Source organism: Haemaphysalis longicornis, unplaced genomic scaffold (genome assembly GCF_048455015.1).
Source record: "Haemaphysalis longicornis isolate Haplotype H1 unplaced genomic scaffold, Haemaphysalis longicornis Haplotype H1 scaffold_12, whole genome shotgun sequence".
NCBI classification, from domain to species: domain Eukaryota; kingdom Metazoa; phylum Arthropoda; class Arachnida; order Ixodida; family Ixodidae; genus Haemaphysalis; species Haemaphysalis longicornis.
Window position 1 is genome coordinate 78168626 of NW_027526225.1, and position 23850 is coordinate 78192475.

The 23850-nt window shown below is 45.4% G+C and overlaps 1 protein-coding gene across 4 annotated transcripts; it reads right to left on the reverse strand.

Annotated features, from left to right (window-relative positions):
- Positions 1–3165: 3165 nt before the first annotated feature.
- Ints12 (integrator complex subunit 12) lies at positions 3166–23507 on the reverse strand. 4 transcript variants are annotated; one of them, XM_077693497.1, is made up of 8 exons: positions 23381–23507; positions 18760–18971; positions 15079–15312; positions 13114–13295; positions 11502–11568; positions 11272–11409; positions 7288–7413; positions 3166–5667 (listed from the first exon to the last, which is right to left on the reverse strand). In XM_077693497.1, the coding sequence occupies exons 2-8, from the start codon at positions 18937–18939 to the stop codon at positions 5236–5238; spliced, it is 1359 nt and encodes a 452-aa protein (XP_077549623.1). In that variant the 5' UTR covers positions 18940–18971; positions 23381–23507; the 3' UTR covers positions 3166–5235. The 4 variants fall into 4 exon arrangements, with proteins under 4 accessions (XP_077549623.1, XP_077549625.1, XP_077549622.1 ...); XM_077693499.1 differs by having other exon boundaries at positions 11317–11409; positions 23342–23500; XM_077693496.1 differs by having other exon boundaries at positions 23342–23500.
- Between the last annotated feature and the right edge of the window lie 343 nt (positions 23508–23850).

Here is a 23850-nt window from a genome sequence, read left to right on the forward strand (position 1 = left end):
AAAGACGGTCCCATTCAAATGCCTCAGACTTCGACAGGTGCTGCCAGGTAGGTTTGTTTTTGACTTCGCGCTGTATTTATGAACAAAACGGGCTTTCTTGCTGATGACTGCGGTTTTAAATTGATGTGTAGGGTCTGGATAACGTACGGCGGGATATTTTGCCAAATGCACCGCACCGTATTAAGTCGTCACCTTAAAGATAGCCGGGCTCGTGTCAGATTAACACTACAGAGCGATGCACAATGCTGCTTAAGAGCGCTGGATTTTTTTGTTTTTTACCACTGAAGTGATAAGGATTTTGTGTTCGAACACATAAAAGTGTGCTTGGGTGCATATTTTAGAGAGACCGACTTACCCTCGAGTGGCTCCCAGGAGTGGCACCGCCGTCAGTTCCGCGAGGTTGACGGGCCCGCAAAGATCCAAAACTTGGTGTACAACGTTTATTTATATATTGAATCACAGCCGAGAAACGTGGGAACAATTTCTATATCTTGTAACTCCTAAAGTAATTTTCAGGCTGTGTACAATTGCCTATATACGTTGTGTGTATATCTGTTTGTTCATTTGACCCGCTGTAGTGGCTCAGTGGCTAAGGCGTTGCGCTGCTGAGCACGAGGTCGCGGGTTCGATTCCCGGCCGCGGCGGTCGCTTTTCTGATGGAGGCGAAAAGCAAAAATACCTGTGTGTACGAGACTTCGGCGCACGTTAAAGATCCCCAAATGGTCAAAATTAACCCGGAGCCCTCCACTACGGCGCGCCTCATCGGCGCGTTAAACCCCTACAATCAAATCAAATTTGTGCATTTTTTTTCATGATTATTTGACCAATCAAATGTAAATAATTGTGCCTTTCACTAAACTACTGTTATGAGTTCGAAAGAGCAATCTATAAGCTACAATTTTATGCATAGCAATGCTAAATGTGTGCACCAGCTCAATAGAAAAAAATAGTTTTGCGGAAGCACTCAAAATCTGCTGTTTTTCCGCCATGACGAAATAGTTAAAATAGAATTGGTATCGCGGCTTATTCGTTGTACTTTTTCAATGCCCGATTTCGCCTGCAGTGTAGCTACGAAAAGAAAGTAGGTGGAGGAAATACTAATCACCAAGTCTGGTTGGTCTAAACTATTATGGAACTATTACTTAATTACTAGGCAGTACTTACCTGTTGTAACGTACTACTGCAACAACCTCAGTCCACACTCCAATTCTTTGTTTGTGGCCACACTTTAGCCCTGATACATCTGCATCAGCTTTTTTAAACCCGCGGTTTCGTGGTCAATGTAGCTATGGAAGCGAACTAGGGGGAAAAACTATTTTACTAAGACTTTGAGTATTTGCAAGTCTGGTTGGTCTGTTATTACTAGGCTATTATTACATTCATAGTTATTACGCAGTACGTAATTATCGTGGAGTTACTTTGCAGTATGCTGTGTAGCTGGGATTTGTTGCAGGGTGAAAGTTTGTAGCACATTCCGAAACTTGGTGCATTTGTCTATTAAATGAATGTTACTCGATGTCAACCAGCAATAACTGCAGGGCTCTGGATTCATTTTCAGGCAGTTGTATTTACCTCATTTTTCCAATCATATTGATTTGATTGATTGTAGGGTTTAACGCGACGACGCAACTCAGGTGACGAGGCGCGCCGTAGTGGAGGGCTCCGGGTTAATTTTGACCACCTGGTGATCTTTAATGTGCGCCGAAATCTCATGCACACGGGCGTTTTTGCTTTTCACCTTCCAATCATAACTACCTCCACACTAGCAAGGGGCAAGTGTCAGGAAGTGCATTTTAAGGTAGGTGTGGTTTAAATCTAGGCCCTTCTAGTGTTGCACTATTTAAAGTTTTATGCAAGCCTGGTGTTTTTATTTTTTTGCAAGTGTTGGAAAACATGCAGGTAAAAACCATACAAGTATATTGGCGACATGGCTGCAATAAAATGGGAAGACATACCGGTACATTAAATGAGCCAAGCATTAAATGCAAAAAAAAAAAAAAAAAAAAAGAGGTGGTTGCTTGGAATAGTTGAAATTGGATGTTTCGTTGTGTTGAAATGTCGAAATTGCATGCCTAGCTTGTGTAAACATAGCGAATTCAACGCCCACTTGTAAGCGTTCAGTGAATACATCTAGAAATGATTCGCATGTCCTTTTTGTTTTTGGGTCAGTTAGAAACGGCGTCACTGCATTTTAGGGCACAGAGATTGCGTGGCATTTGGTTGCCCTTTCAGACTAGACAGCACTGGTCTACCTGCACTCGAACCACCGAAAAACTGGCTTACACGAGGATAAATGTTATCTCAGCTGCAGGCCTGATTGCATTCGTTAAAACCTTTCAGTTTGCTCAAAAACCAAACTCGTGGAAAAAAAATATAGGCAGTTAAAGAGGAGAGTTGGGCGAGTTGGTTGCTGCTGACTAATGAACTCGTACTTCTAGCGAACTTTAGCACAGGACGAAGAAAGAAAAGACGTACTGTGCTTAAGTTCGCCAGAAGTACGAGTTTATAGGCAGTTAACCCTTGGCAGCTGTTGCACCTGTGGTCACTTTGCCTTCTCCCAGCTTTTCTCCTATTTTCAAGCAAGGCAGGGGGGTTTATGAGCTAATTTTGCATGGCTGTTATCTAATTCTACTACTGCAAATTTTACTACATTGAACAGAAGAATGTTCTTTATGTGGATGCTAAGTGAACATCAGGATCGATGCGAATGAAGCTACGTAAATCTTCCCTTTCTGTCGAGCACTTCATTCTGCCCAAGTTCATTGTATTGAGGTTTGGCTATTTCTTCCGTTGGAGGCAAAGTGCAGAAATGTCTTTGTTTACCTGATTCACAGTTTCATAAGAGAAAACTCACCCCAGGCAAATTCAAAACTCTCCATTTGGCACGACTACTTACCAAGCTGCTGATCTGTCAAGTACTTGTGTTGTTCTTTGCAACCATGCCACACACCAAATTTGAAGTGCCAGCCCACAGCATTGTGTAACTTTTTTTCTGTATTTCCCCCATAAGGGGGAGGTGCTTCAACCTTTCAAATGAAATTGTGTCCAACACTGACCTTTCTGTACTAGCTTCTGCATGACATCATGAGCACTACAGCGAACACAGGAAGACTCTGCACAAACCACCCAGGGCCCATCAACAGGGCTTGGGTTGTACAAAGGGACTGTATCATCAGCATCTTTAATGCATTTCACGTGCGGTATCGGCCTCTCTGCAGACCTCTCCCTTCATATTGCTCTGACAGCATCACGACACATGCGAAAAGAAAAAATGCTAAAAACCTGAGCGACAAGTTCCAATTCCCATGTCTACCCACCCACCCCCGCAAAAAAACACCTCCCACATTCAACAGAAAAGTCGCCTACTTATTAAATAACAATTGGTATATACGATCATCCTAGCACAGTTCACAACAAATGCCCAATAACCGTAAAAAAAGGGAGTCAACAAAAAAAGATCACAAAATAAAGCTCCAGTTCGAAAAGCCGGTCTCGTGCAATAAGGCACAAGCTAGATCGCCGCACAGCCCACCTCGCCAATCACCTCAGTTAAAAACCCTCCGCAGAAGTCGCTATACAACGTCGCAAAAAGTCGCAAATGTTGCCGGCCGACTTCGCAAGCCTCGATGGTTCGCACAATCGATCGAAGTCCATGGCTCGTGTAAAATTGCATACTTCTTCAAGCTCGGGTCAATCTCGGCATCCAACACAAACGCGCGCTTTCTCTCTGGACAGTCACTCGCATCGCTGGAAGAAAACTCAAAACTGTTCGTCGGGGACAAAGCAAGTAAGTTCCGCTTAAAGCTAGCACAACTAAAAAACAAAAACAAAACGTGCCCCTTATGTATAGTTCCACACATACATCTTCGAGGTCAATGCTCGGCGCATTGTGCTTAAAGTTGCGAAGAAGATTTCTAGAGACGCATTCAACAGTTCAGGCAGGTGCGTCAAAGTGGGACACAGTGCAAGTCATCGTATGCGACAATTCGTACGTGCGTGCTGTAAACCTTAAACCTCCCAACCCCCCCTCGCACAGATAGCTACGTAACGAGCGCGAGTCCATCGGGATTTCATCACGGACAACGTAGAGCAGCAAAAGACGAGTTGCTTCCACGATGAATGGCGACAAGGCATGCAAGTTGGTTCACGAGTGTCGTCTAAGGTGCTTGATGCATCTTCGTGGCACCACATAGTGTCAATCCATAAATCTGGGCCAAAGCTTTCACGATCAAAGGTGCGCGGTGGGACCCACACCAAAACCGACCAGAAGACGCAAGGTCGAGATCAAGGTAGAAGCACGCAGTCATTCGACAAAGAATGCCTGAGGCGACGAAGCTCTTCCAGCTGTGAAACAGAAAATAAAAGCAAGTGCACCTTAAAAAAACTCCACGTTTTCAACCGCTCCACGTGCGGACGATGGGGAAGTTCACAATGTCGATCTTGATGCATGGAGTCTTCGTTCATCAACGTATGAACACTTATTCCTGGGTTGAGCTTTTCTGCCTGCTACGATGGATGTCGTTCTAAAATGTTTCCACTTCTGGCAGCAGACCTCGAATAAAGAGCACGGCCCAAAGCAACGTGTTTTGTGTCTACAACCGAGTGGTGTCAGTTACTATACAACTACACCGGGGTTACTCCAGAGCGATCCGTACTGCTGCCCGGTGCAGTTACTGACCCTAAGCACCTCGTTAGCAGAGCCAAATCTTGCCAGGAATTGGAAGCTAACGTCCACATCAGATCCAACCACTCTGGGCGTCAGGCAGGCTGAATTACCAATTACAGCCGACGTCTTGACACTCGCGGCAAAGCCGCCCTCTTGTGCCATGGTGTTTGCACCACGGCGCGTGCGCCGTTCCCTTAAATGAATTAGAGACACATCAAATGCGGCAGATGGTGTTGAGCCGGTGAGAGCAGGCTGAAGCTGTCAATCGGCCGCCGAAGCAAGGCCGGAAAGGCAGAACCGACGCACTCGGAGTCTTGTGAACATCTGGGCGTTCGATGCATCCGAGTGCTCGATGCATCTTGGTGCTTGAAACGTCTTCCGAACATCTGAGTGCTTGATGCATCCGGGTGCTTGATGCATCCGGGTGCTTGATGCATCCGAGTGCTTGATGCATCCGGGTGCTTGGTACCTCCGGGTGGCTGATACCTCCGGGTGGCTGACGCATGCGAGTGCTCGGAGCATCCAAGTGCTGTGGGGGTTTGGTCCGTCGGAGGGAGCGGCCGTCTGCGTTACTTCGACGTCACTCGTCGCTTCTCCTGCATCTTTGCCGCAGCCTTTTTCTTCATGATCTGAAGCCGCTTGTCAGCAGACATGAGGAGAGAAGACGAAGACGTCGACTTGCCGTTGCCTCCGCCGCCGCTGGCTGCCGGAGCTAGCGTCGGCGGCGACGGACCGGAACCCGTGGACGCGGGGCTGCCGTTCCCGCCGTTGCCTCCTTTGGAGCTTCCAGAAGAGGATGAAGAGGAGGAGGAGGAGCTTGACTTGATGGCCACGGCGGCTGACGCGAGGCTCGAGAGGTTCTGGAATGTGGCGGCAAGGGGCTTCCCGGGTAGCACTGGGGGGCAGGTGGGTTTCAGGGGCTTCGGTTTGCTCAGGTTCGCTGCGAGGCCGGCCAAACCAATGGGCTTGTTTGGACCGGCAGAGGACGATAATGCGGGAACCTGGATACAAGAAAATGGGATAAAGACAGTTCACTTTCTCTTATTTTTTGGTGGCACTTTAAAACAATGCAGCGCAAAAAAAGCTCATGGATAACCCCAGGCCTGCTGTTCAAATATTATGCGAACGAGCTACCAGAAAGATACCATACCTAGCTAGTGAGGACATTGGGATAGTCAACACTTCTGACAGCCACCAGGCGTAAAATAAATGGCTAACCCTGGCACCGCTTCTCGTAAAGAGCAAAACCACATTTGCACCCCCAGTTCTGTTGCTCATGTTTGAGAGGAGCAGGACGATTTGCCAGAAGGGCAATTTCTGGCGACACTAGTGCAGTACAGCCAGCGCAACACCACATGCATTTGTCTTCCCACCGTGTTGAGCTCACACTTGCTTAGTGTAACCAGTGTAGGCTATAAAAATTATGGGAAATGCTTAGAATTTTCTGCTCAACTTTGCGCACCACAAACATCACTGTTTTCTGTACCTCAATGCACATGCTTGAAACATGGATCGAAGGCCTTGGGGATAGCCCTATCGTCTCTTGCAAGGAGTAGGAAATGATGAGGACAACATATAACGGCATATGTGCGTACGTACGAACAATATGTACAGTACGTATGAACAGTACAGTCTAGTCCACTTATAACAATACCTGAGTGCCAAGGAAATCTCATCGTTATAACTGATAATTGTTGTACACGGGTTGCAAAATAAAAAGACGAAACAGAGACCAGAACATTTTATTCGCATGCAAGCAAAGTCGTATTACTAATTTGCAGAAAAGAAGCCACAGTCGGTCAGCTTTGTTTGCTGCACGCGAAGCTCGCACACATCTTTTTCAAGAGCATCTATAAGTGCTTATACTAGCTGAGCGAAGGGTCCTTGGCATAAGTGAAGACTCTGATGGACTGTATCATGCATTGAGCCTCCTGCGAAGATGCTACCCGAGTAGGCTGCGCAACCGTGTCATCATAATCGTCACTGTCGCCGCTGCCCGCAGCACGTATCCACGCAACGATCGCCTCTTCAGTGAGACACTCAGACGTTTCCAAAACGTCAGCCCTGCCGTCCCTTCCGCGGAAAAACGGAGGCAGTTGAAGAGGCACCCAGTCAAATCCAAAGTGGCACGCACGTGACACATCAAGCAAACGCACGAGCAGGCGCAAGGACGATGTCAAAGCGACGCCGCCGGGAGGGGTGTTCGGAAGGAAAACTGCTCCCTTCTGCACCTCGCTTCCTTGTAAACGGCGCAGTCCACTCGTTTTCTGAGGAGTGGAAAATATGCGAAGCACGCTGCGGCTTGCAGCGCATGCCGCCGGCACAGTCGGCGCGGATGCCGGCGGCAGCTTGCATTTTTGGTGCACGGCGTAACCGGATTCAATGGTTATATCCGATATCGCGGAACTGGAGCATTGTAATAAGCAGTTTATTTTACCACACGACGCATACAGAAGTGGACAGTGCCGTATTTGTCCATCGTTATATCCGATATCTTGTTATAAATGGTATTGCTATAAGTGGACTCAACTGTACATATATAAATAATGCAAGGCCAAGCATACATTACGTCCTGTAACAACAAACGCACACGCACACACACACACACGCACTTGGCCCACCTTGAGTTCGGAGCGTTTGAAAGGCTGGGAGGTCAGTGGCGGCGGGGTGTCTGGCTTGCTCGGTGGGGTGAGTTCGCGAGGAACACCAAACGGCGCCTTGGAGGGCGGCTTGGGTGGCTTGATGGCCTACACGAAGCAAGGGAGGAATCCGAGAGGCATGCAGTTTAGCTAGAAGCCCCACCAAAGGGAAAAATCTCTCTGGTGCCTGGTATTTAAACTTTTTCGCCTCATTTTAAAATCTATAACTGAGCTTGTCAAAACAAAACTAACTTCCAGTCTTGTGCTGAAATTTCAGGTTGCAAGCTAAGTGCGCGCAACGTTCTCGGAGCGGAACGCAACTTACGTGCGAGGCAGTGATGGAGTATTGTGCTGGAAAAGCGAGCAATAGCTCCTGATTAGATTATGATTCTAAGATTACAATGACTGCTCTTGATTACTATGATCACTCTTGATTAGAGTGCTACGAGCAGTGTTGCCGCATTGTTATGTTGCTCTTTCCCATGTTTCGAGACGATACTTTTCTTGTCCCCCAATAAACAAGTTTGTTGAGAAAGACTTCTAAGACACCACGATAGGTGCTGGGTCAAATTGACATTTCCCAGTCAAACAGGAGCTTTAACGCATGCAGAAATAAGTCAATTACTTCAAAACGCGTTTTCAGGTCAACACCAACTAGCCCAAATTCAGCCTTAACTGTAAAGACTCAATGAGCTGTACGCAGGCTATAAAACCATTTGGAGCTACTACACTTAAAGGGACCCTGAACACTCTTTGAGAAGTGCTAGTAAACCTGCACAACGCTTAGCTTACACTGCCAGGAATACCTGAGCCAAATATTACACGTGCACATGAAGCGGTGAGCATGCAAATCACCGTGAACGACGCGGAAAAACCAACCGCGCTCTCTTTAGTTCATTATACACCCCTCCCATTATACACCCCTGGCATGGCATCATTGAGGCCATGGCTGTCCGATCTGCTGTCATTGGTCAACTTCGCGGGCCTACTTCTCGCATTTCCTGTGACAATCTGCCGTCGTCGGCGTTGTATACGAACTTGTAGGCACAGTTTTGCCGTTTCTTTTGTGTTTTGAGTGCGTGCGGAGTTTGAGTGATGAGCTCAATACTTCCCTTTCAACTAGACCACTCGACAACAAACGTTTATTGCTTCAAAGACGCCCTACCAGCCCGAGCGTGCGCTTGCGAGCAGGGAGCCATGCCTCCTTTTTTGTGGCACCTAACCGGAAATAGACTCCTCCACGTTTCGGAGAAAAGGGGAAAACTCCCCGGCCTTTCATATATCGAAGGCCGCAGGAGAAGACGCCGCGAGCCGCACCCCTCTCCAGGAGAGAGAGCGCGCAGCTTTCGTCGCGTTGTCTGCAGTCGAGTTGAGAGGGAACGATTATGCATGATTTCTCATCACGCGTAGTTTCGGTGATAGTGAACAGATTTTCATAATTCTTGCCAGAGGAGATTGCTGGGACAATAGACTTTACCCCAAAATACATTCCTGGTAGTTGATGGTAAGTGCTGCAGGGCCCCTTTAAGTACAACACACTCAACAAACAGCGCTCAAGGTTGAGTCCCTCAAGTATTTATGCGTAAGCCGCATATCAAAAGGTCCATATATCTCATGCAGGGCCTTGATTTGTTGGCAACCGCACCCCTCTGGTCACATTGAAATCAGATAAAAACAGTTTTCCCCTACGCAAGCGATCGTTGCAGAGGCTGGTGAATGGATGTCGTGGAATGGCAGCAATTTTTACCAAAACGACACAATAGATGATATTTTGCGGAAGGTAAAGTGGTGCGTTTTTATACTGACACAGGTGGCAGGGTTGCCAGTTCCACTTATTATAAGCGGATTTGGGCTTCTTTTTTCACCAAGTCGCTTGTAGATGTTTTTAGCCTCTTGTCGGATTTTTCGGGCTTATTCGAATTTTCTGTAAAAATATTGTTATTGCAGTGGTCGCCACATCCTCTAGCGCATCCTTCGTCAAAAACTTGAAAACCAATCTGGGTACAACCGTTAGATTTCACGGATGCAATTGGTGAAAGCTGTTTCACGGAAATCGCAGACTTCGCTTTGTCATTGATGGCATGCCCGTCAGCACTGCCAACATCGAGCGCCGGTTCTCGCACATAAAAACGTGATGATGATGATGATGATGATGTCGCACTACTGACACAATACTCTTAAGAATTCCATGTTGAGCAGCATCCTGCTTATACGTTATGGCCTCAAGTTTCAAGGTGTCTGCCGTCAGGACTTAAAACTGGCCGCAAAGATCTTGCAGCGTTTCAATTCGACAAATGTGCATTGTTCGGACAAAACGGGAGCTGAGAATTTTACAGGTGAATCCGAGACATGCAAGAATGTTTGTATTTGAGGTGTGACACGAAAGATACGATGGGGAATCAAAAAGTGAGTTAATTACGCACTGGAGTAAACACATTACTGACAAAAGGAGCATTGAGAAGGGTGGACTATACCTAGGTGGCTACGATAAAAAGTGAATAGGTGCTTTCGTACATAGTTCTGCATATTATTGCGATACAAAGCATGTAATGTTTACTTCCCAATCGTATTTCATTTAGTTTCCTCTCATATTATTACTTTTAAACCCCCTCGAAGGGTCTACGCATTTATGGAACTCCTGCCTGTTTTTGGGCTTCTTCACAAAAGCTGCTCCGTGTTTTTTGGGTTCCTTTTGCAACAATTATTTGCTCATTTCCTCAGCCGCTTCTGGCCACCCTGACAGACAGCGTCCCTATTCTATGATGTAATCACTGGTCGCCGCAAAAGGGACTCCGATAGATGACAATAGTTTTCATTTTATTATAGAAAACTGAACAAGATGTGGCCCTCATGCAAATAAGCAAGGGGTTTACTAAAAAAATTAAATAATACTAATAAAAAGAACTGACTTTGCCACTATGTCGACCCATGCAATATCCTAATAGGAACATATGAAAAAGCAACCACCTATGGCACTTATTGGAGCTACTGCCTGTGCCAATCACCGCCAATGAAGTTCAAAGCACAAGACTACTGACATTAAAGGGGCCATGCAGACAAAACACAAGCTTACTTAATTCGAAAAATTGCCTCGTTAGAATCATACTGACCCCAATTTTAATGCACACTTCGCTCAAATAAGCTAAAAAGGGAAATTGCCATGCGACCCCACTAGCTCATTTCCTGCAACAGAACCTATGATGTCACATGCCCGGCCGTGGGATTACTGAGGCCGGCAAAAGCAAACGGAATTTAGGCAGGGCTTATAAGCTTGCCAAATGAGCTATTTGCACTTAAATGTAATGCATATTCATTTTACAGCCGTAAGAGTGGTGGAGTAAATAATGAAGTTACGAAAATACATGTAAACATAGAAGTACTGATGTGCACTGCTGTTGGTACTGGGCGCGCTATGCTTGTTTTAGCTGCACAGCAGTGCGCCGCTTTGGAGTTGTCTTGCACGGCATTGGCCGATTGGCGTAAGCAACATTGTTTACGCGACCCTGTTTGTCCAGCACAGCCCATGTCTCCCGAAATGATTACTTTCTACCGTAACAAAAACAAGCCAGGTGCAAATAAGGTAAAAATAACGAAGCAACGGCGGATGAAGGCCTGCCGCTGAGTATTGTGGTGCCATCTGGGACGACTGACATAAGCAAGGCTGCAGAGCCCAATGTCGCACTGGAAATTCATTTGAATACCCGCTGTTATGACTTCATGGCAGACATCAAGGAAACACACAATTTGGCGGAAGAATCAATTTTCACCTAAACTGATTAATTTCTCAGTGAATACGACATCGTTTGCTGCCGAACAAGCGCTGGGGCGCTATAAAACATGAAATCTTTCAAATAAAACAAACTTGTACTTTGTCTGCACGGCCCCTTTAAAGCTTTCAGGACCGGAGAAGCCAGTCACCCACAAAGCTAGTCGCAAGCAACAATACGTCATCAAACTTCGCCGTACCATGACTAACTTCGCAGTGCGCCGAGCTGGTGAGTTCCCTCTCACCATTTTCTTCATGTTTTTCGTGCACCGCGCGCAGTACCAGACGAGGCGGGGGTCGTTGACGTCGTAGTCGGTTGCGGGCGGTCGATGGCACTCCTGCGTTGGCCGGCGCAAAAACGAGAGTTTCCGTTTTCAGATGATCATGCACAAGGTCCATCGGCATCAAGCCTTCTGGCAGTGGAACTCACCTGGTGATACAGACAGTGGCACTCTTGGCATTCAATAAGCTGGTTCTTGGCAGTCACATCTTGCTGGCTGCAAGTTGGTTCAGAGTTTCATAAATAACCAAACGAAATACTGAAACGAGGCTGGATGCAAAATGCGATGCATCAGTGTGACACCATTTCTTGGTCATAGTAAAAAAAATTGTAGTTGCTGGTTTAGACTAATTAAACCTTAGTCAGGTCTCACTGGTCTCATTTTACAGGACGGCTTATATCAGCAGCTCCCGTACAGTACTTTGTACGCATTGCATATAGAAGGCTATTAAGGGGGGGCACTGGTCTTAAAACAACTTCTTTTAATTTTCAAGTAAACATTGTAAAACTTGTCAGTCTTCTGCTTTTTTCCCACTGATTTCAAATGTGTCATAATTTTTTCAGTTTGTCAATTAGTTCCCAAGATAATTAGAGAAAACTAGCCATTTTTGGTCAAACAACAGACAAAACGTGTTGGTCATAAAACTGTAATCTTTATATTTTCCAATAATCCAAATTTTATTTTCCAAAGCTTAGTGGCACCAGTGGCAAGGAACCATTTTGAGTGTCCATTTCAACCACCAAGGTTTAAAATTATTTCCAAGCAATGAATCAAAAAACTGCTTTGATTATTGCATTCACAGGGTTCATAGTATTGGAAAATATAAAGATTACAGTTTTATGACCAACACTGTTTTGTCTATTGTTTAGCCAAAAATGGCTAGTTTTTACTAATTATCTTGGGAGGTAATTAACCAGCTGAAAAGATAATGGCACATTTGCAATCAGCAGGAAAAAAGCTGCAAGACTTAAGTTTCACAGAGTTTACTTGAAAATTAAAAGAAGTTGTTCTAACACCAGTGTCCCCCATTAAGCCTTAGTTGTGCCTCACTGGTCTCATTTTACGGGACGGCTTATACAATACAGGAGAAGGATCCACAGCTCCCATACAGTAATTATCCTGTACACTTTGTACGCATTAACATAAAAACCATAGAAACATTAACATAGAAACCAACCTAAGCCTTCCTATCTGCTAATAACAGGAGTGTCTGTGTTTATAAATAGGCCGTGTCTAGAGTGTAGTCCGACGGTATTGTAAGCATTGCACTATGTTGACGTCCGCTGGCGTTTTATAACAAAATTGCCGCATCTGGAACTACACTCTAGATAACGTAAAGGTAGACAACCTAACCTAAGCATAACATAACATGACCTAATGTACACAATGAAATCATTTAAAACACCAAAACAAACCAAAGCCATAAAATTATCGTTCAATTTAAATATTAAAACAAAAAACAGCCAAGGCTGAGTCAGTATCGAACCTCCGTCCACGGGAATACGAAGCTAAGACGGATCGTCTGCACTAAAACGACAGACGCTTTTGCCGGAGCTTGCCTAGTCTTATATAGTCTAATGTCGTCGGATGGCACTCTAGCCATGCCTGCAGCGATCAGCTAGAGTGCCGTCAAACGGCACTCTAGACACTGCGTTATAAATATGCGCATTACCTCTCTTCATATTCTAAGTTTCCGTGAATTTTTTCGAAAAAGGAATCAGAATCATTAACCCCGTAGAGATGCTAGACCGCTTTACTCACTTGCACATGATGCAGACCTGACCCATGTCAACGGTGAAGTCTTCCCCGTCGCTGCTTGAATCGGGCGAGGATGATGAAGCAACGCGGCTGACCGGCGATACGGACTGGGACGACACCGACTGGGACGATGCCAGCTGGGGGGACTCCGTGCGGGCGCGCTTCGGTTCTAGTAGGCCGCTCACCTGTGCAGTTGATGCAAGGCAACCAATCGAGGGGCGAGCATGTCACAGCTACTACCACAATTGACTTGGCTGAGCAGAAGAACAGAAACCGGGGGAAAAAATTGGTCGCGTATCTGCTCCTTTCCTTGCAAATGTCGACGACTGACGACAGTCGACTGGCTCCCCTGGCAAGTAAATGCCTCCTTTCTCTTTCCCGCTCACCTCCCATGCTGTTCCTCTCCCGTCTCGTTCCTCCCAAGTTAGCACGCTAGAGGTTTGCTCAAGTCAAATTAAATTTACCGCATTCCGCTGCTCCCGGTTGGGTGTCTCGCTGCCAGCGCTGCTGTACAGCGGAGACGTGCGTGAATCGAGCCACCCTACTGCACGAGCGTTCCAAGCGGAACGTGGAACCTACCTAGTGGAACCTTTCGTTGCTGTTCTCATCTAATTTTTTGTAAATGCCGCCAGGTAGCGTGGGCAACAGCAGGCAACTGTTTTCTGCACTTGATGTAGTATTTTATTTGCATCCGTAAATTTTTGAATAAAGGAACACTGCAAATATCACTTATGTATTGATTTTCGGCCTTATATTTGCGTAATACCTTGTTCTTGTTCAACAATGTTGGCAAGTATGAACACTGACACCGGACTTAGACGTATAGATTTGACTGTGGGTATATAAGACGATTGCGCAGCTTCTGTTTCACATTGGCCGGCTGGCTGAATCGAGTCACAGACAGACATACAGACAGACCAAAATTTCTGCATTGAAGCAGCCCAAGAAAGACTATAGTCTTTAAAACAAGGGGTCACTTTACGGCCCGTTGGCCCTATGGAGGCGGTATGGCCTTATGGGGTTGGCCCCAAAGAGGCCACAAAGACAAAATACAAATACAAGCTTCGTTCATTAAGAAAGACTGCCTTGCCCCCACGATGTTCAAACAAATAACTTCGATATTAAGGAAATCAGACGAAGCAGTGGTGAACGACCAGCCACGTTTTTGCGACATCTTCACAGTACACCTTGTTAGTGTGATTGAAGGTCACCGCCAAGAAACATGACTGTGCCATTGCATTCAGGCCCCTAGTTCCACTTGATTGTATCACTTGTACGCTAAGGTGCAGTCAACACACCGGTAACTATGTTTTTAGTGTTCCTTCCCTTGCATCACTGCTGATGTCAAGTAGCGTGAAATTCGATAATTTTCCCTATTTCTTGCAATATCTACGTTTTAAAAAAATGCATGTGGTGGAGAGAACGGAGCTAACTGAGTTATCAAAGGATGGTTCTTTCAAATTAAACATGTTTGTATTTTGTCTTTCGTGGTCCCTTTAGGCAAATCCTGGCCATGTCATTCTGTTTTGTATACAACACAAAAGTGAAAGTGCTTAGCACCATCTAGTGGCTCGCTTTTAACACTAGGGATGCTCTTTTGACTAACTGCTAAAGAAGGCCCATCGTTCAATCTTCGTGGCTTTGGGTAGTCTTTGGTTTGTATTGTAACTCCTGAGATCGAGGGCCTGCAATCCTGCATGTTTTTAATTTTTTTTCAAGTTGAGAATATTTTGAGTAAAATGTTTTAAATCAATATCTGTACCCATTTTTCTGTAAATAACAGTGGTTTGGGATGTCTTAGATTGTGTTACGCAGTGTGCAGACAATCATCGTCTTTAAGCGACGCTTTGTGCTGTGGAGGAACGGCTGTTTCTGTGCGGTAGACGAAATGAAAAGCCGTGTCCCAGCGACTAAGCCAAGGTAGGCCGAGCCAAGCCAAGCCAACAGAATCCACACTTCCCCACTCACCTCCAAGACGGGGGACGGGGTGTCGGGCTTGGGTGTCGCGGACGGAGTGAGTGTGGGCGGCTTGCACTCGAGTGGCGGGGGGTCCTTCCGCCTCGACTCCCCCTCACTCGAGGGGAAACTCCGGACGGCCGAGAGTGCGGGGGGACCCCCTCCTGCCCCTCCATTGTTGCCCGCTCCAAACTCTTGCTTTGGCGACGGCCGTCGACCCAACAAGTGTGCCCTGCCATCGCTCTCCTGCAGAGTGGAGGTAGGAAAAAAACAGCAAAAGATTAAATCTTCCAGATAGCAAAAGATAGAAATTACCACACTTGCCCGCCATAAGAATTTGGCCAACACTACCAGATGATAAAGCTTTGTATTGTAATTGAAAAAGTGAAGAACTAAGCGGTCATATTACCTCACTAATGGCATTTGCATAGTACCCTCCCCATTTCAGTCGGTATAGCAATGTTTGCTCCCTTGAGTGGCATTTTACCACTTAATTTTCCTTTTCCTCGTTGTCTTATTCTTAGCATTTATTACGCATGCTAGTTAGTACTTTAAAAAACCCCTCCACCCTTATGTAATGCCCTCTCAACTTCAAGACGAAATAAATGAGATGAAATGTTTTATATTTTCTTTTCGTTTTTTTTCTGTACTGCTAACAGTGGCACATTGCTGCCCTAAATATTTTTCAATGTCTTTCAATGCTCTTAGTGGACACTAGCCGCAAGGCGCGAATACTGGCTCTAGGTCTACACCTAAGCAAGTTGAACGCGTCTTCCGGTCCTTACTTGCAAGAACGGCACATGTACAGCCTCCACAAAAGGCATACAAAACCAAAGATATAAATTTTTTTTTCGACATCCAGGCACTTTTCTTTTCGTGTTGTTAGGGTTCACATCCCTCACTGTTTACGAACGCCAATCTGTCCATGTCTGTCCATGTCTATCACAGAAGAGAAGCCCAGTCTGCCCCAACCTAGATTTTTTAACCCCTCCTCTACAGGCCTGACTTCGTTTCGGAGTAATCATTTGGTTACTCTTGTGGTGCACCTGTTGTCTGCCTTCTATTAAAAAGAATTCAACTGCAAACTACATGTTGCACCAAAAATGCTAATCCATCGCCTGCTTGTCCCAAGACAAGCGAAGAATAAGTTGAAGATGACTGAACTGCAAAACTACTCTCCGCGCCACCTGCACAAATAATTTTGGACAGTGATTTTGTAAAACGTAATATACTGCGGCTGGCAGATGGGATTAAATGATTTAGTTTAAACGGGCCACGAAGACAAAAAAAATCCCGGGCCATCTCCACTAACGTGAAACCTGGGGTGGGGAGCAGCATACAGTGTATTCTTGGTGCCTTGGCTTTGCTGCCAATGGAGATAAAACTGTTGGGGGGTAGAGGTGTACAGCTTAACTGTAAAAGTCTCTTGTCCTTAAAGCACGAAGCGCTCCAACGCGAGGAGTAAATGAGTGTCCTGGTGTTTATGTAGTAGGCGTTATGTTCTAGCATGAGGCGTAAACGAGTTCCCCGGTGTTTTAGTGCCGCCATTACACGGAACGACGATTACGACAACGATTACGATGATGACAGGAGACGCCAACAGCCCCAGCCTTACAAGGGCTTCGCCGCTAACAAGTTTGGTTTATGAAAAAGACTAGTTTGTCCTGGTAACAATAATACCAATTTTACCACAAATGTCAAATAAAAAGTTGGGACATTGAAGAAAATCTACCAGCCACTTTCTCGACAGGTACTTACAACGTCACAGAATCTTGTTTGCGCGATGGGCAGCCGCTGGCCCAAGCCACCGACCATAAACGTGACTGGGTGATTGTTGTGCGGGGCCTCTAGTTCCGCTTTACCGTATGACTAGTAAAAGGCCACTAAAATTAGATATTTCCAACATAACATTTTCGTCGGGGTACGCGACTAGACAAAGTCAATAAATGACCTTTACTCCCTTTCGTACACGCAAGAATGCTTTTAAATATTCTTTCTTTCTGCAGACCATTACTGGATGGAACTAACTTACTAACACCCAGGTACAACAGCCTTCACTCACCTTGTGCACATCGTGTTTAACTTAGTGCTGACATTATGTCCTTTATTTTTTCTTGTGTACCTATGTATCTGTCGTTTGCCTTACCGTGATGTTCTCATCATTTCTACCTACCCACCAAAATCCCAACGTGGGACTGCAGTATCAATAAATGAAAAATAAAAATAATACTTGAACGGTAATGTGCGGTTAACACGCCTATGTTTTTATTGCTGGCATTTATTACGTCACCCTTACCCATATTGCACCACTGTGGCGCAAAGTTTGAAAGATTTAAGGGCGAAGCCCCGTAGGGGCTGGGGTGCTTGGCGTCTCCTGTCGTCGTTGTAATCATCGTTTCATGTACAGTTAAACCTGGATATAACGAAGTTGACAAAAATTCGCTTTTTTTCGTTACATCCAGGTTTTCGTTACATGCAGGTTTCGAGCTAAAGCTCGCGGGCATGAAGCAGAAACGAAACCAATGTGCTAGGCATCAGTAGTGCTGAACTCAGCCTTGTTCAAGGATATTTCACACTGAAAAACTGCGTGATTTGCGCTTGCTGCTACTACACGGCCCCCGAATTCACAAAAAGTAACTAAGTATCACTTTTCCTTTTTGATACTTTTCGGTGCCTAACGCGTTTCAAGAACCAGACTTGTGCTGAAAGGGCGCCTTTTCGCGAACTCCATGCTCTTTTCTGCAGTCAAAATTGTTGAAGGGATGCTAGCTGGGACACTGTACCGGGCGGTGACGTTTATCGCCGGCGGAGGCGCCATTTAAAATTGCGAGCTTGTCTTGAAAAGACAAATCTTTTCGTATTCAGGCAGCAAAAATCATCCGCGAACCCATACCACAGATATCAGGGGACACACGCGACTACACACCGACAGGCAGGCCTAGCATCTAACCGACACCGCACTCACGTTGAAACGCACTAGAGATTGCGGTGCGGGCGAAATTCGCTAAATTAGTGCATTTCGCCAGCCGATTTTTCAGAAAAAGGGCAAGAAACTGACTCATCAGCGTAGCGAATTCGTTACATCCAGGTTAACCATTGCAACTCCTTCGTTACATAGAGGTCGCAAACACATGGGCCTCAATAAAGGGGGAAATGGGGAAGTGAAAAACTTCGTTAAATCCAGGAATTCGTTACATAGAGGTTCGTTACATCCAGGTTTAACTGTAGTCACAGTACTAAAACACCGGGAAACTCGTTTACGCCTCACGCTAGAATGTAACGCGTTCTAAAAAAACACCAGGACATTCGCTTACGCCTCGCACTAGAGAGCTTCATGCTTCAAAGACAAGAGACTTTTACAGCAGGGCTGCATATTCTACCCCCCCACCCCACCCCAACAGTTTCATATCCGTGGGCAAAAACGCCAAGGCGCCAAGAATACACTTATACACTGCATGCCTCGCCCCTTCCCAGGTTTCACGTTAGTGGAGATGGCCCAAGATTTTTACAATATTTATTGCATTTTTTCGGTTAAAAAACGTTTCTTGTAGCAGGAGTAGTGCTAAGTGAACTACCAAAGGCTAGTTTTTTTCAATGTCAACAAAGTTAGATTTTGTTTCATCGCTTCTTTAAGGGCCCCCATTCAAAGCATGAAGGAACCATGTCAATAGAGGAAGAGGGTAAAACGCTTGCCAGCTTGATGGTGGTGAGCAGAGTCTTGGTGTCCCTTCCAGTGGTGCCACCAGTGGCACCCTGCCTCTGCACCAGTGTGTCCTCAATGAGCTGCCTGAGCTGCTCCGCCGAGTCTTTGGCCTTGGAGTGGAGCAAGCGGAGGGCCTTGAGGAACAGCGGGTCCAGCTCCAACTGAGCCATCGCGTTTGTAGTCCAGCAGCAGGAAGTCCGTCCTGTTGGAGAATGGAGGGAAGGCCAACAGAAGACTACTGAAACAGGACCGATAACTGGGCCTGTTAGTAAACATTTGCGGTAACGGACCATGCGACTTGGTGAGGGAGATGGTGGACAGAATTAAAGGAGCCATGAAGAGAAAACACAAGTTTGGTTCATTCAAAAGATTGTCTCGTTAGAATCATACTGACACCACTTTTAACGTAAACTTCGCTCAAATAAGCTACATAATTAGGAAAAACGGGAATGGTCATGCGACCCACCAGCTCATTTCCCGCAACAGAACCTGTGATGTCACATGGGCTAAGCTCTGCGATTGGCGGAGGCTGGCAGAAGCAGACGCAAATTAGGTAGAGCTTACAAACTAGACGAACGAGCGATTTGCGCTTAAATTTAGGGCACATTCTTTACAAAGCAATAAGAATGATGGGACAAACAGTGGAAGTTACGAAAGCACATGTAAACATAGAAGTACTGATGCGTTCTGCTGTTCGTACTGCGCACAGCATGCTTTGGTTTAGCTGCACAGCACTACGAGGCTTGGGGTTGTCTCAGACGACACTGGCCGATTGACGCAAGCAACGGTGTCTTACGTGACCCCATTTGTCGAGCGAGCACTGTTTCAGGGAACGAATATTTTCTCCCAGAACAAAAACAAGCCAGGTTTAAATGCGGGCAAAAACAAACCAAACGCTTGCCACGGTATGGTGGCGCCATCTAGGTTCGGGTAATGTAAAGAAACGTGGGAACAAACCAACACCGCTGTACAGGGTGGAGACAACCTTTGAACGGTCCCGTGCCGCCGCAATTGGGCCAACGGGCTCAACGCGTTATTCTTTTCGTTTCCCACGAGACCTAGCAACGCGAAACAGGCAATATGATTCAAACTTCTTCAGTAAACCGCGTTGTGGCGATAATTTTAGCGCGGTTTTGACACAATGACTTGCTTCGGCGGCGAGCGAGCAACCGAACATGGCGGCGCCAGCGTTACGTGTCTCTACCCTGTACGGCGGATGCGTGAATGAAGGTACTCTAGGCTGCAGAGCGGTCGGTTCCCGTGATGTCACTTGGGGCCACGAAAACGCACGATTGAGCGGGAAAATCAAAATTTTAACCTAAATTGTTTAATTTCTCAGTGAATAAAGCACCGTTTGTATCCGGACAAGCGCTGGGGGCACTATAAAACACGAAATCTTTCGAATAAAACCAACTTGCATTTTCTCTTCATGGCTCCTTTAATGTTGGGGAACTGATGGAGACAGAGGTTGTCACAGCTTGTTACCTGACCAATTATCTTCTTTTTGTCCCTTGACAAGTTACGCCATCAATGACCACAAACGAACAAAAAAATTGTAAGGGAAATCACATTTTTTATAAAACTGAGACTGGGCTTTCGTGAAATCATTTCAGGGGAACATGTTCGGTGACAAAAGGGTTTTTTTTGGCTCAGAAAATACCAACTAAGACATGAATTCCTCTTTACGGTACCTCCGCTATAGTTCCACACGGTACCTCTTCGTAGAGGAGTGAAACGTTGAAGATCGTATGGCAGCAGAGACTCATAGCAGTACTTGTGAAAACTGCTCACAAAAAGTGTGCAAACATGCTGTTTGCACATTTGTGAGCACATGTACAAGATTCATCAATGCACTTTTAAACTTTTATGCCATAAAATATTAAAAATTTATGACGTCGAAACATTTGACATTGCACACAAAATGGTTTTGGGCAGAAATGCCCCCTTTTTCCCTATTATACCTTCCTACGTACAGTGTTTTAAACTTAGGAAATCGAGGAATTCAGACAAACGTTGACAGACCAGTTCATCTTATGGTTTTAATGTCTCTTTTAAGACAACGTGCATACCCCCGAGTTTTTTTCCTTGCTAGATTCAATTAAATAATTACCACAGAATGTCACATACTGCACAGATTCATCAGTTGAAAAGTTTGTCAGTACATAAGCTCATACGCCCTGAAGCTTTGCGACCTCAACACGTTCCTCCACTCCAGTATAAGGATAAGCTTTCGCATACCTCTCAACATGTATCTACGGGGATATACAGGAATATATACGGTACAGAGGCTTCTGCAAAGGCTTGTCATGAATCCCAATTATGCCACCAGCATACATGCTATTGAAAAAAAGTATTTTATCATAGTTATCGTATCATATCAAAGTTATCGTATTCTGCGTAGCGACAAATTATCTCCCAAAAGGAATTAATCCTGAATTTTGGATTTGTATTTAACTTTTTATATTAAGTGTTTACCTTGATGGAAAATCGAAATTGAAATTTTCAGCATCTACTTATTCAACGGATGCAGCACGCAAGAAAGCATAAATGCGCTTTCCGCCTCCTTCCATTTTCTCTTCCACTGATGGGTTCTGCGCTACCTGAAACAAGTGGACAATTCTGGTGGTGTTATGCCCAAGGGTTAAATTCAATCCGTTGAATGCAGAGCATGTCTGTGATTCGCAAAAATCGGGACCTCGCTTCGTTTTTATGATCTTTCGATTCCTCTTAACAGTTCAAAACTGACTCCGACCACGAAAGTTTATAAAAACGAAGGCATCTCAGCTCCCGTACAGAAGTCGTGTTCACAGCGACATAGGGGCGGTTATCTTACGCCCTCTCATTTCATTGTGAACAGGGCTCCTGTACGGGAGCTGAAAAGTCTTTGTTTTTGTAAACTTTTACGGTCGGAGTCAGTTTTTAATTGTTGTCGTGTTTTCCCAACCAGACAGCCTTCCGTCCACATCTTGGTTTGAACCATACTGAATTAAGCAAATATGAATTCCCTTTGCCCTGAATGGGCACTTCATTATTTCATTCACGCGGCAGACGACGACCACACCATCCGTTCAAAAAAACACAGTTGTGTTCATTTTTCAGATTTTTCATTCCAATATGTTCGCTCCTGGCTGTGTGAGCAAAAAAAAAATGTGAATGTGTGAGACCGTTCTTATATGAAATCCGCTAAGTGCCATATACCACAATAAAAGATGAGATGGGTCTGTCACCCAACACCATTTCCTTTTCAGCAGATCCTCTTCCGTAGGTGGTAGTCGCTTGCAAGGCCCCAACTTGGTTGTGGCAGATAGCCGGCTGCGCGGCTGTGGCCGAGCGGTTTCTTATGAAGCAAGACATTGCCAAGAAACCACGGAAAATAAAGAAAGAATGCCCTTAAATTAAACTACTTCACAGGATAGTAGCACCTTCGAGCACCCGATGTTGGAATCAATATTCGACAGGTACTGGATGAAAACTATCAGATGCGGCTTAGCCAGGTGGCATACCACAGGGTGGCGTTCTTTCTCTAGCGCTGTTGTGAAAAAAAATTTTAACAGGTACTGCACTGTCCGTATTTTCCAATAACTTCAACAAATGCCGTGCTTTGACTTAGACAAAATGGAGGTTGGGTGCCCAAACAGGGGAAAAATAAAGTTGTGGAAAAAATTAAAATGCAAGAACCGCCCATTTCACCTTGCCACGTCTGTTGACACCACATAGGACCTCACAAAATTTTTTCCCATGTTTTGCTTTCTCATCAAAGTGCCGTAGGGTGGTAGCGCCTGAACTTAGTGTGCAATGCCGCAAAGATACCTTTGCTATGTGTTCAGTTAGTTTTGGGGCAACAATTAGCTAAAATAAACAATTAAAATTGGTTTCTGTTTTCATATTTTTTTAGCAGAAAGAGGTGTTGTAGGGAGCGTTACTATTTTTAATACCAAGTGCTGCGAACTTTAAGGCTGGGAATTGTATTGCTAGCCCATTCAAAAACTGTATTATGACAGTGAGTGCTCCTACTGCGACCTACCCGATTCAAAGAAATAAGGTGAATAATTCCTCACTGCCCACACACACACACACACAAAAATCATTTTAAAATCATTTACGCCCTACAAATTCCGACATCACCTTACTTTCACACCAATTCGCCCCGCCCCCTCATTCACCGTCCTCGCCGGATAATTGAGATGTAATGATTTTTTTTCCAAGGTAAGAGCAAGGATAGGCGCGCAATTTTAGCTGCTTGTCCTTTTTCGCGGAGCGAATCAAGTGTCGCCTGCAGTCTGGGTCACATCGCGTACAACCACGACAATTTCCTGCGAAGTTTTGCCGCACGACACAAAAAGAAACGTGAAACGAACGCGCCGAGCACGCACTTCGAGAGACAAAGAACATGCAACCACATGGAGAAATATCGAGCACGGCCGAAATGCGCACAGAGCGAAAGGGAGAGGAGGAGCGCAGGGGAGAAGGGAAGAGGTTGCGAAAACAAGAGAGAAAGTTCACTTATGGCGGATGCCCACACTCATAGCAACAAAAAGACGCGCCCCAGTGGCCATCATAGCCTTCACTTACGTTTCTACTCAGGAATACGGATTCGCCTGATGTTCTTACGTTTATTGGTGCCCTTATCACCCGTACGGAGCCGCTGAAACCAAGTTTTTTCGGCAAATTTTTGACGAGCTCCTGCACGGCTGACTCGTCGGCGACTCGCGATGCCGATTGCGGTGAGACGGCCATAAAAGTTTTGAACTGGCGGCCATTCGTGAGAGAGACTTCAAAGGATAAAGAATGGTAGTAATTAACTTCAAAAACCAAATTTTGTAAGTCAATGTAGCTTTTGAACACTAAATTTGTTCTTTCACTGTAATTTAGGCTCCCAAAAAGAAAGGCAGTAACAGCTACTGAAAAGCCGCATCATGCACCTTAAAAATTCTACACAAATACAGTAAAAGTAATTAAACGATAATATTACTGGGGCAGAAACTTTTTTTGCGCTCAGCTAAAAACTTTGTTTTTCTGCTCGACTTTTTTGATACGAGACTGCACACTCGTTTTGTTCAGCTGAAACGACAATGGGCAGC